Here is a 14,302-nt window from a genome sequence, read left to right as displayed (position 1 = left end):
TTTTAAGTATGCAGCAAACATTAAAATTATTTTGTAATCGTTTTCATTGAGCAGATGTATAAGACCAGAAAAGCAAGAACCAAAATTAAATGCAGAAGAAAAAATATTGCATTAAAGTAAAAAGTTGCAGACATGACAATGACATTTCCAGGACTTTACTGGAATAGTAAAGACCCTTTGACCAAAAGGCACATGGAACTCAGCGAGTTAGACCGGCGGGAAGAATTTAAGAGAGCATTTTTTCTTCAGCAGTTTGATCGAGGAATGACTAAGCAGGTGCGCAGACGTCAGCGAGTTAGTTTAAAAAAATAAGTAGTGATAGAGATCTAGAAGATTATTAGAATAGCAGGAAGGAGCTTAAGAATGAAATTAGGAGAGCCAGAGAGGGCCATGAGAAGGCCTTGGTGGACAAGATTAAGAAAAACCCCAAGGCGTTCTACAAGTATGTGGAGAGCAAGAGGATAAGACCTGAGAGAATAGGACCTATCAAGTGTGAATGTGGGAGAGTGTGTATGGAACTGGAGGAGATAGCAGAGGTACTTAATGAATAGTTTGCTTCAGTATTCACTATGGAAAAGGACCTTGGCGATTGTAGGGATAACTTACAGTGGACTGAAAAGCTTGAGCATATGGACATTAAGAAAGAAGATGTGCTGGAGCTTTTGGAAAGCAACAAGTTGGATAAGTCACTGGGACCAGATGAGATATACCTCAGGCTCTTGTGAGAGGTGAGGGAGTAGATTGCTGAGCCTCTGGCAATGATCTTTGTATCATCAATGGGGATGGGAGAGGTTCCGGAGGATTGGAGGGTTGCAGATGTTGTTCTCTTATTCAAGAAAGGGAGTTGAGATAACCCTGGAAATTATAGACCAGTGAGTCTTACTTCAGTGGTTGGTAAATTGATGGAGAAGATCCTGACAGGCAGGATTTATGAACATTTGGAGAGGCATGATATGATTAAGAATAGTCAGTATGGCTTTGTCAAAGGCTAGTTGTGCCTTACGAGCCTGGCTGAATTTTTTGAGGATGCGACTAAACACATTGATGAAGGTAGAGCAGTAGATGGATTTCAGTAAAGCATTTGATAAGGTACCCCATGCAAGGTTTATTGAAAAAGTAAGGAGGCATGGGATCCAAGGGGACCTTGCTATGTGGATCCAGAAATGGCTTGCCCACAGAAGGCAAAGAGTGGTTGCAAATGGGTCATATTCTGCATGGGGGTCAGTGACCAGAGGTGTGCCTCAGGGATCTGTTCTGGGTCCCCTTCTCTTCGTGATTTTTATAAATTACCTAGATGAGGAAGTGGAGGGATGGGTTAGTAAATTTGCTGATTACACAAAGGTTGGCGGTGTTGTGGATAATGTGGAGAACAGTCAGAGGTTACAGCAGAACATTGAGAGGATGCAAAATTGGGCTGAGAAGTGGCAGATGGAGTTCAACCCAGATTAAGTGTGAGGTGGTTTGGTTTGGCAGGTCAGATATGATGCAGAATATAGTATTAATGGTAAGACTCTTGGCAGTGTGGAGGTTCAGAGGGATCTTGGGGTCCGTGTTCATAGGTCACTCAAAGCTGCTGCGCAGGTTAACTCTGTGGTTAAGAAGGCATACAGCGTATTGACCTTCATCAACCATGGGATTGAGTTTAAGAGCCGAGAGGTAATGCTACAGCTATATAGGGCCCTGGTCAGACCCCACCTGGAGTACTGAGCTCAGTTCTGGTTACCTTACTACAGAAAGGATGTGGAAACCATAGAAAGGGTGCAGAGGAGAATTACAAGGATGTTGCCTGGATTGGGGAGCATACCTTATGAGAATAGGTTGAGCGAACTTGGCCTTTTCTCCTTGGAGTGACAGAGGATGAGATGTGACCTGATAGAGGTATATAAGATGATGAGAGGCATTGATCATGTGGATAGTCAGGGGCATTTTCCTAGGGCTGAAATGGCTAACAAGAGAGGGCACAGTTTTAAGGTGCTTGGAAGTAGGTACAGAGGAGATGTCAAGGGTAAGTATTTTATGCAGAGAGTGGTGAGTGCATGGAATGGGCTGCTGTAACGGTGGTGGAGGCGGATACAATAGGGTCTTTTAACTGACTCTTGGATAGGTACATGGAACTTAGAAAAATAGAGGGCTATGGATAACCCTAGGTAATCTCTAAAGTACATGCTCCGCACAGCATTGGGGGCCGAAGGGCCTGTATTGTGCTGTAAGTTTTCTATGTTCTACGTTTCTATGTTTCAAAATAGTGTTCAAAATGTAACACGAGTGAAAAGCCATGAGAGTAGCATGGTAGTGTTACAGTCAGCATAATGCTATTCTGGTGCCAGTGACCCAGGTTCAATTCTGCCACTGTCTGTAGAGTTTGTAAGTTCTCTCTGTGATGTGGATTTCATCTGGGTGCTTCAGTGTCATCCCACATTCAAAGATGTAGAGGTTAGTAGGTTAATTGGTCACATGGGAGTAACTGGGTGCCAGGGGTTTGTTGGCCTAAAAGTAACTTTTACTGTGCTATCTCTAAATAAAGTTTTAAAAAATGAAGGTTGTTTAAGTGAGAAAGCAACACACACAAAATGCTGGAGGAACTCAGCAGGCCAGGCAGCACCTACGGAAAAAAGTACAGATGATGTTTCGGCCTGAGACCTTTCAGTAGGACTGGAGAAAAAATAGCTGAGAAGATTTTTTTTCCCCTTCCAGTCCTGCTAGAGGGTCTCAGGCCGAAATGTCAACTGTATTTTTTCCATAAGATGCTGCCTGGCTTGCTGAGTTCCTCCAGCATATCGTGTGTGTTGCTTGATTTATCAGTATCTGCAGATTTTCTCTTGTTTGTGATTAAATTCAAAAGCATCAGTTTTATTTGTAAAGAGAAACTGTTGAAGTAAAATTATAAAATGATGTAGCATGCTATCAATATACATTTTCAAAGGGCGCGGAGGTAGAGTGTGCATTTAAAGGGAGGACACAATAGAAAACCGAAATGAATAAAGGTGACTTGAATTCAAAAAGGTTTATGAATGATAAAAGAAATCAGTGGACTATTGTAAAACACTGGCCAATCAAGTTAGAACACTGTGCTCGACTTAGCCCAAAAGCAAAATACTAAACTTGCTAAAAAAATCTGGAGTAAACTCAGAAAACACTAGAAATGTATTTTGGGAAACACGTGGAAAAAGAAACTGAGTGACATGTTCCAGGTCAACTGAGTTTCAATTGTTGATAATGTTAACTGTGCTTCCACCTCCTCAAATACTGATGACCTGCTGAGTATTTCCAAGGTTGTATTTTTATTTCATAGGAAGGGTGGCACAGACAGACAAGGTGAACAAAGTTTCAATGAAGGTTTAACAGGACTCCCAATAATTTTCAAAGGACAGACATTTAGAAACTGCTTAATCACATAAGAAAGATGATGTAAGAGGTGATGTGAGTACTAGCAAATTTGTTTTACAAGGAAAACTGACAAAATTTGAGTATTAGGAAAGCTTGCATTATTAGGAAATCAACTGTAAATATTTAAAATGAAAGATATAGGCTTGTGGGAAGAGAAGTGGGCAGTTTTTGGATTGTTTCATCATTGACACAATAGCTTTCAGTCCTGGATATTATTCCATTAAAAGATCGTTGGATCAAGTTCAGATTTATCTTTCATCTCGGGCTTTTCTTGAGAAGGAATGCAAAAAATCAAGTAGGAGATGGAAAAAGGCACAAACCTGAAATTGTCAACTACTTTAATTTTAAGGAACAAACTCAAAATGCCAGACTAACTCTCAGCAGGTCAAGCATCATCCAGAGAGGAATAATAGTCGATGTTTCCAGCTGAGACCTGATGAAGGGTTTCAGCTCAAAACGTCCATTGTTCATCCCTCTCCATAGATGCGCCTGACATGCTGACTCCTCCAGCACTTTGTATTTGTTCCTCTGGATTTCTAGTATCTGCAGAACCTCTTATGTTTATACTTTAGTTCTAAAAGAATTGATTTAAAAACAAATATCTTTATAGGCAAAGCATGAATTTGGATTAGACTTGCCATTAGGATTGAGTAATTCATGAATTTTAAAAACCGGTGAAAGAAAATGCACAGGAAATATGGTTGAGAGACTGGAGAGATGAGGGCTATAAAACAGACATTTTAAGAAAATGTAGCATGATTTGAAAAAAATATTAAATAGACCTTAACTTTGAGATAATGGGCATGGCAATTGCATTGCACACATACATTAAACAGTACAATCAGAAAAGTGTAGTTTTGGCTCTATTGTGAACAAGTGGAATATTAGTTTGGTAGTTAATCCAAAAACAAAGTTGCAAAGCTATTCTTGCAACTTATATCACATGCACAAGCTTTTGGAATAGTTACAAATTATGTATTGTTCAAAAGACAATGCTAGTTTATAACATGTATAAGCCATAGATGTTGATGATTATGTAATCACACACAGCAGATTAAGTATTTTAGACAATGGTGAGAATATATGAAGTCATTGATGTAGCATAACATTTTTACCTTCATGATGTCCTTCAAGCTTTCAGTGAAAGCAAGCTCAGCTTCTACCATATAAAACTCTGCTAAATGTCTTCTGGTCTGGGAATTTTCTGCCCGAAATGTTGGCCCAAAGGAATATACTTGTGTAAAAGCCCTAAGAAATTAGTGAAGTACTTTTATTTCTGTACGTAATTATAAAACTATGCATTAATCAAAAAATAAAAAGTTACTTTTTCTTCACAAATTCATAAGATTTAAAATTACATTATAATATACCAATATACATCTAGCAATTAAATCATAATGTCATAAATATGAGAAATGAAATCATGATATCAGGCTGGAAAGAAATAAGCCATTTCATTGCAATGCTCTAGTGGAAAAAGATTTGATTTTTATCTGTTGTGATTTGCAGACTTAATTCAACCGCATAATTTATTTTAAATATACACATCCTTGTACATTTATAATAAACAGATTTTAAAATAATTAATTGCTTCTTAAAACACTAATATGAAGATTGCTAAATAATTGATAAATGGACACAACTCAATATTGCATCCAAGTATGGAAATGATGTTCAAACAAGCGATCTGCCCAATTCAGATCAAATTATTGTTTTTCAGATCAATTAAATTGTTCTATTCAGTAAATCAGAAAATTGTTAAGGATCTACTTCATTAATCAGTGAAAGGAATGTTCATGTGCATATAACAGGTTATCCGCTATAGTATAACTGACAATATATCAATAAAAACATTCCTAGAATGGTCCCACAACCTGTGCAATTACGATTTTCATAATTTAAACAATTTTTATCAGGGCTACACCACTCTCAGCATTGTGCAACGTTTAGGAACATATTTTCTTTTTTTTGTAATTTATTTTTTATTGAAGTTCATCAAACATTTCCATAAGATGTATTTCAGACATTGTACATATATATCATATAATCATATATATCACAAAATCTCCACAAAGTATTTATCTGGGGTATACACTTATAGAAAAGAGTGGAAAGAAAAAACAAGCAAAAGGAAAGAACTATGTACAAGTAGGGAGTGATCTTTTTTTTTACAACAGATTCACTGATTTGTGAGAATAAAATCAGGCCTATGAGGCATTATGTAGTTAAACCATTTTTCCCAGTATGAATCAAATTGTTCCAGCTTATGATTAACAGATGCTGTTATCTCTTCCATTTTGTAAATGTCCATTGTAATTTCCATCCATGTATTTAAAGTTGGGCTCTCCTGTGATAACCATTTCCTAGTAAGAGTCTTTTTACCAGCCACCAACAGTATATTCATTAAATATTTATCTCTTTTCAACCATTCTTGAGGTATATATCCAAAATATATGGTCTTACTCTCCAAGGGTATTTCACATTTAAAGTTGTCCTGTAGGGCATTGTGTATCCCTAATAGTTTTTGATAACAGGGCAGTCCCAAAAAATATGATAATGATTTGCATTTTGATTTCCACAATTTCTCCAGCAAACAGGGAGGTTACCATCATAATGGGATTTCTGAGAGGGTGTAATAAAATATCTTATCAAATTTTTCCATCGAAACTCCCTCCATTTCTGTGAATTGGTACACTTACATTGATATCTCCATATTGTTGTCCATTCTTCCTCAGATATAATTATCCCTCCTTCCTTCTCCCATTTTGTTTTAATGTATGAAGTCGAATGTGTTTTAAGATTTGACAACCCCTTATACATGCTTGAAATGATTCTACTACCATTATCTGAATTATATGCTTTTCTAAAGAGCTCTATCAAGAATGTATTTGCCTTGGTTACATTTTTAAGCGTCTTATTAACATATTGTCACATCTGTAAATACCGATAAAAATCTTGTTTTTCTAATAAGTGTTTCTCTTTAAGCATTTCAAAACTGAACAGTGTTCCTTCTTTCATTATGTTGCAAAGAACTGTTATTCCTTTAGCTGTCCAGTCCTTAAATCTAGCATCCAATTTATTTGGTGTAAAATCAGAGTCATATGCACACCATTTAAGAATTGCAATATCTCCCTCTAGATTATATTCTTTTACGGTGGTTTTCCATATTTTAAGAGTCAATTTCACCCATGGGTTATCAATAGTATTTATGTACCTTTGCAGGTTGTTATCAGTCAAAATTGCTTGTATGGGGATGGGAAGTACCCGCTCTTCAATGTTTTTCCATTGAGCGTCATATGATGGGTTGCACCAACATATCACAGCTCTCAACTGTGCTGCAAAATAATAATCTCTAAGAGAAGGCAAGCCCCATCCCCCTTTTCCTTTGCTAATTGCAAAGTTTTGAGACGAACTCTAGGCCTTTTACCCTGACAAATATACCTTGATAGCATCTTGTTCCATTCATTGAATTGATTTTGATTAATCTCTATTGGTAGGGTCTGAAAGAGATTATAACAGTCTGGGCAGTATATTCATTTTAATAGATTCAATCCTTGAACTGAGACTGAAAAAAGGAATCAGGCTCCATCTTGCCACATCTTGCTTAAATTTTTTTTATATAGAGGCTGATAATTATATTCTGATAATTTTGCCAAATCTTTTGGTATAATGATGCCCAAATATTTGAAAGACTGTGTGCCATGCTCAGGGGTATCGACTTTCAATTTCTCTTGGTGGGCTATAGTAATATGAAAGTAATTGGGTTTTATCTATGTTGATCTTGTATCCTGATAATTGACCATATTGTTCAAAGGATTACATCAATTTAGGTAAAGAGTATATTGGTTGCCCGAAATAGATCAAAATGTCATCCACATAACAAGCCAATTTATGCTCTGTCCCTTTAATAGTAATTCCCCTGATATCTTCATTTTGTCTGATGTATTGAGCTAATGGTTCCAGATATAGCGCGAAGAGTAGTGGTGACCATGCACAACCCTGTCTCGTGCCCCTTTCTAGGGTAAGACTATTTGATAAATATCCATTGATTTTAATCCTAGCAGTAGGATTGTCATATAGTGTCTGTATAGTTTTAACAATTGTATCTTGGAAACCAAATTTATATAAAACTCTGTAAAGAAAATTCCAATTAACCGAATCAAATGCTTTTTCAGCATCCATGCTTATCACTATTGCTTCGATTTTATTTTTTTGTATGTGATCCAAAATGTGAAGTGTTCTTCGTATATTGTCTTGACTTTGGCGTTGTCGTATAAAACCTGTCTGATCATTATGTATCAGTATGGGTAGAAACTTCTCTAATCGTTCGGCCATGATGGAGGTAAATAACCTATAATCTACATTAAGAATGGATATTGGTCTAAATGACCCACATTCCATTTTATGCTTGTCTTCTTTCGGTATAGCTGAGATTATCGCTTCCTTCCAACTGGGTGGTATTTGTGCCTTTTTTAGAGCCCAGTTCAGTGTGGGGAGTAAAAACAGGAATTAACTCATTTTTAAATTCTTTGTACCACTCTGCCGTATACCCATCCGATCCTGGTGACTTGCTTAATTTAACCTACTAATTGCAGCTTTTAATTCAACTTCAGTTATGTCAGCAGTCATTTTTCTATTTTGTTCTTCGCTTAAAGTGGGTAACTCTAGAGAATTCAAGAAGGTGTCAATTTGTGTTATGCTTCCCCCTGGAACTTTGGAATATAGCGTTTTATAAAACACTTCAAAAGCTTCTTGAATTTCACTTAGCTTATTTTTTATCATTTTCATTCTTGGGTCCGTAATTCTATGAATTGTATTTTCTGCTATCTTTTTTTTCAGTTTCCACGCCAGTATTTTCATAGATTTCGATCCACTTTCATAATGTCTCTGTTTCAGAAACATTAAGTTTTTCCTGATTTCTTGAGTAGCAAAATTACTTATTTCATTCCTAATTCTTTTAATTTCCCCTAATGTATCCTGTGCCAAATTCAATTTGTGTTTTTCTCTAGTTCTTTTAGCCTATTTTGTAATTCCTCTAATGTTTTATTCCTTATTTTTTTCTTATACAAAGATATCGCTATAATTTTCCCTCTTCTCTTTCAATCTTTTTATTAATATTTAGAATATTATGAATGAGATACAATTCAAATAATGGTAAGGGATTACAAATATATAGACTCCCATTATACATAAAGAAATACATAAACAATGAATACAGCATAAGTAAGTTTCCCAAAACATAAACCATATAGTATATATATGAACAAGGTAAGTTTAGATATTCCATAATATATAGTATAAAAAAGAGAAAAAAAAATCTATCTAAGAAAGTTAGCTAATCTACTAATCTAGTATCAAGAAAAAGAAAAAAAAAGAAAAAAAAAACTAAAAAAAACTTTTAAAAAAGAGAAAAAAAAAGGGCTGTTCATAGTATCTCACGAGCATACATAAACATCAATGACGTCAACTCCGATCCTCTCAACATACATACGATTAAAGCTGAAAAAAAACCGATAAGCCTGGCACAGGGCCATTACATCATATGAAAATATTGAATGAATGGTCTCCATATCTTTTCAAATTTAATAGAAGTATCAAATACAGCACTTCTAATTTTTTCTAAATTTAGACATAACATAGTTTGAGAAAGCCAATGAAATACCGTGGGAGGATTAATTTCCTTCCAATTCAACAAAATAGATCTTCTAGCCATCAAAGTGAGAAAAGCAATCATTCGACAGGCGGAAGGAGATAAGTGAAGTAAGTCCATCATCGGTAAACCAAAAATTGCGGTAATAGGATGGGGTTGTAAATCAATGTTCAATACCGCCGAAATAATATCAAAAATATCTTTCCAATATTTTCTCAAAAGTGGACATGACCAAAACATATGAGTTAAAGAAGCGATTTCTAATTGACATCTGTCACAAATAGGGTTTATATGAGAATAAAAATGAGCTAATTTATCCTTGGACATATGGGCCCTATGTACAACCTTAAATTGTAATAATGAATGTTTGGCACATATAGATGATGTATTAACTAATTTAAGAATTCTATCCCAATTCTCAATAGGAATAATAAGATTAAGTTCTCTTTCCCAATCATTTTTGGTCTTATCAAAGGGCACTGAACGTATCTTCATAATTATATTATAAAGTTTTGATATAAGCCCTTTTTGAAAAGGGTTTAATTCAAACAAACTTTCCAAAGTATCTGAAGACAGAGAATTTGGGAACGAAGGAAGTACCGTACTTAAAAAATGCCTAACCTGTAAGTATCTAAAAAAATGAAATCTAGGCAAATTATATTTATTAGCTAGTTGCTCAAAGGACATAAAACAGTTGTCCAAAAATAAGTCGGAAAATCTTAATAATCCCTTAGTTTTCCAAGCCAAAAAAGCATGATCTATAATTGAGGGGTGGAAAAAACAATTAGATACAATAGGACTATTTAACACGAATTGGGTCAACCCGAAAAATTTCCGAAATTGAAACCATATACGTAAGGTATATTTAACTATCAGGTTGTCAATTCGCTTCGGCAATTTAGAAAGAGCAAAAGGGAGAGATGTCCCTAAGATAGAACCCAGAGCATAAGCAGAAACCGATTTGGTTTCCAAACTCACCCAATGAGGGCCAAAAGGACCATCCCATTCTTTCAACCAACATATCAAATATCTAATATTAACTGCCCAATAATAAAATCTGAAATTGGGTAATGCCAACCCACCATCCTTCTTTGTCTTCTGTAAGTATATTTTACCTAACCTGGGATTTTTATTCTGCCATATATATGAAGAAATTTTCGAATCAACATTAGTAAAAAAGGATTTCGGAATAAAAATTGGTACCGCTTGAAAAACATATAAAAATTTAGGTAAAATAACCATCTTAATAGCATTAATCCTACCTATCAGAGATAAAGATAATGGTGACCACTTAGTAAACAAACCTTTAATCTGATCAATTAAGGGTAAAAAATTAAACCGAAATAATTCTTTATGGTTTTTGGTAATTTTAATCCCTAAATAAGTAAAAGAATCATTAGCTAATTTAAAAGGTAAAATACCATAATTTGGGACCTGTCTATTCAAAGGAAACAATTCACTCTTATTAAGATTTAACTTATACCCAGAAAACTCACTAAATTGAGCCAACAATGATAAGACTGCTGGAATAGATTTCTCAGGATTAGAGATGAATAATAATAAATCGTCTGCATATAAAGATACCTTATGAATATCTGTTCCACGATTAATACCCAAAATATCCTGTGATTCTCTGATGGCAATTGCCAAAGGTTCTAAAGCGATGTTAAATAGTAATGGACTAAGAGGACAACCTTGTCTAGTGCCCCGAAATAAACGAAAAAATGGAGATCTTTGATTATTAGTAAACACCGAGGCTACTGGAGTTTGATATATCAGTTTAATCCAAGAAATGAAGGTCGGACTGAAATTAAACTTCTCCAACACATAAAATAAGTAAGGCCATTCAACTCTATCAAATGCTTTTTCCGCATCTAATGAAATAACACATTCTGAAGTATTATGTGAAGGAGTATAAACAATATTCAATAATCTCCTAACATTGAAAAAAGAATAGCGATTTTTAATAAAACCGGTTTGGTCTTCCGAAATAATTTGGGGTAATACCTTCTCCAACCTAGAAGCCAGCAACTTGGAAAAAATCTTAGAATCCACATTCAATAAAGATATTGGTCTGTAGGATGCACAATCAGTAGGGTCTTTATCTTTCTTCAGTATTAAAGAAATGGAAGCTCTATAAAAAGATTGTGGCAACTTCCCCAATCTAATTGCTTCTTCAAAAACCTTGCATAGCCAAGGAGATAGAGTATCAGAAAAACATTTAAAAAATTCTACTGTATACCCATCTGGACCTGGTGCTTTCCCAGAATTCATTGAGGAAATAACCCCTTTAATTTCCGCATCCGTAAACGGAGTATCTATTACTGAAAGATCATCAGATGATAGTTTTGGAAAATTCAATTTCCCGAGAAAATCACACATGGTATTATGATCCTGAGGGAATTCAGATTTATACAGGAAGGTATAAAAGTCTTGAAAAGACTTATTTATGTCATCATGGTTAACTGTCAAATCCCCATTCTGCTGTCGAACCTTAGTAATCTGGCGTTTAACTGAAACATTCTTCAGCTGACTAGCTAACAGTTTTCCTGATTTATCACTATGTATATAGAAATCAGATCTGGTTTTCATTAATTGATTTTCTATCGGAGATGTAAGTAATAAACTATGTTCCATTTGAAGTTCAACCCTTTGTTTATAAAGTTCCATGCTAGGAGTAGTCGAATATTTCTTGTCAATCTCTTTAATTTTATCAACCAGTAAAAGAGTTTCCTTCTTAATGCGTTTTCTCAGACCAGCAGAATACGAGATAATCTGTCCACGTATATACGCTTTTAAAGTGTCCCAAAGTGTTCCGCATGAGATATCCTCCGTGGAATTAGTTGAAAAGAAGAAATCAATCTGTTCCTTCATAAATTTAATAAAGTCCGGTTCTTGCAATAAGGTAGAGTCAAATCGCCATTGTCTAGCATTTAAAGCTGTATCCGTAAAATTAATAGAAAGTTTTAATGGAGCATGGTCAGAAATAGCTATAATATCATAATTACAACCAATTACCGATGGAATAAAACAAGAGTCAATAAAAAAATAATCAATTCTCGAATAGGAGTGATAAACATGTGAGAAAAAAGAAAACTCTTTGTCATTAGGATGACGAAATCTCCAAATATCAAAAACTCCATTATCAGTCAAAAAGGAGTTAATACAAGTGGCCGACTTATTGGGTAGAGTCTGAATAGGTGTAGATTTGTCCATCAAAGGAATTAAACAACAATTAAAGTCACCACCCATTATTAACTTATATTCATTTAAATTAGGTAAAGAAGTAAATAAGGACTTAAAAAAGTCAGGACAATCCACATTCGGGGCATAAACATTAACCATAGCAACCTTTTTATTACCGAGTAAACCCGTAATTAACAAAAATCTACCATTCGGATCCGAAAGGATATCGTGTTGAACAAATGCAATAGAGGAGTCAATAAAAATTGAAACTCCCTTAACTTTGGCATTCGAATTCGAATGATACTGTTGACCCCGCCAAGACCTAAAAAAGCGATATTTGTCCTCCTTCCTCACATGAGTTTCTTGTACAAAAATAATATGAGCATTAAGTCTTTGGAATACTTTGAAAATCTTCTTTCGTTTAATCGGATGGTTTAATCCATTAGTATTCCAAGACACAAAGTTAATGGTTTGAGCCATGTTTCTAAAGTCATCCCTTTGGTATATAAAGGGTTAACCATGTTATAAACTCATGCATCCGGAAGAGGGACAAAAATAAAGAGCGGACCCGGAAGTGACAACATCGTAGACATATTTGTAGTTCAAGAACAGCCCAAGTAAAAAAACTAAAACAAATTGATAAGAGAAAAATTAAAAAAGAAAACAGACCAACCCCCACCCCCGTATGAAAAAGAAAAAAAGCCAAAATATAGCTAGAAAAAAGAAAAAATGAAACTAACTCTACCCCCATATCAGCGGCAGACCACTCCGTGTTTAACGGATATATATAAAAAACCACCCGAACTTTAAGAATTATGATCGCAGTACTAAAAACTGCGCTTCTTAATATGCTGAGTTGTAAAGAAAAAGGGAATAAAATCATTAAAAGTTTATAAATCGGGTTATAACCCAAACAAATCAAGAAGTATTTAAACTATGATAAGCGATGCATTATAGGAAGAAGACGAAAAAAGAAACAATAACGCCATCTTAAACTAAACCAATACTTTGCAAAAAACCATTATCTTGATATTAAACAAAAAATTCACTTCAAAAGGTTAAAAATATACCTTCAAGGGAACAAAAATATAGTATAGTAGTTAAAGTGTATAAGACAGAGCGATTAATATAACGAAAACACACTTTAACTTAAATATGAAGTATAGGATAAACCTACACCAATAACCAGAGACTAACCCTGGTTTAAGAAATCGAAAACCATCTTTCACGATCAGGATCACTCATTTAATGGAGAGTAGTAACTGTATCAGTAGGGAAGTTCTCCTCCAAATACTTTTTTGCTTCAAAGGTAGACAAAAATACTTTACGCGGAGCATTCGGGGGGGAGATCCTGAGCTTCGCCGGGTATAAGAGCGCAGGTTTTAGATTTTTCTCATAACATTCAGACATCAGAGGTTTAAAAAGCAGCCTTTTTTTCATAACTTCTGGGCTGAAATCTTGCACCAAACGAAAACAATAATCACGAAATTTAATCATCCCAGCCCTTCGAGCTTCACGAATGAGTTGTTCTTTATCGTGTACGTAATGAAATCGGACGATTACCACCGGGGGCTTATCTGAAACCGTCGGTGATCGACTCCAAATTCTATGTGCTCGGTCAAGTAGCGGAGGGTTTACTGGAAAAACCGACTGAAACACATCTTTTAGAAATTGAGCAAAGTATTTCGAAGGATCGCCTTGTTCTATGCCGTCTGGGAGACCAAGTATGCGTTGGTTCTGTCTTCTGGACCGATTCTCCAAATCGACACTCTTGGCTTTAAGTGTCTCCACCAGTTTAATAGTCGAAATTAAATCCTGTTGCAATTTTTCAATTGTCAAATCTCGTTTCCGAGCTTCTTCTTGCAGCAATGTGATAAGCGCTTGCTGCTGGTTAATTACTGAATCCGTCTTAACCATATAATCTTGAAAAACCTTTATATCTCGTTGAAAAGCCTGACGTTGTTCCTCAAATTTTTTATCCAAAAGCTCCATAAGCAGTTCATAAGTTAACTCAGTGCGTTGCGGTTGAGCTGGCTTCTTTCCATTACCGTTCGGGTTTCGCCCCGGTTCTCGTCCTTT

The 14,302-nt window shown here is 35.3% G+C and overlaps 1 protein-coding gene across 4 annotated transcripts in view; it reads right to left on the bottom strand.

Annotated features, from left to right (window-relative positions):
• nars2 (asparaginyl-tRNA synthetase 2, mitochondrial) overlaps positions 1-14,302 on the bottom strand; it is a 76,601-nt gene that overhangs the window by 15,791 nt on the left and 46,508 nt on the right. For all 4 annotated transcript variants that reach the window (XM_073043457.1, XM_073043458.1, XM_073043459.1 and 1 more), the window contains one exon: positions 4,503-4,635. In XM_073043457.1, coding sequence (XP_072899558.1) covers positions 4,503-4,635 — 133 coding nt within the window. The remainder of the gene's footprint in view (positions 1-4,502; positions 4,636-14,302) is intronic.

This window comes from Hemitrygon akajei, chromosome 4 (genome assembly GCF_048418815.1).
Source record: "Hemitrygon akajei chromosome 4, sHemAka1.3, whole genome shotgun sequence".
Lineage (NCBI taxonomy): Eukaryota > Metazoa > Chordata > Chondrichthyes > Myliobatiformes > Dasyatidae > Hemitrygon > Hemitrygon akajei.
This window is presented reverse-complemented; position numbering and strand designations above follow the sequence as displayed.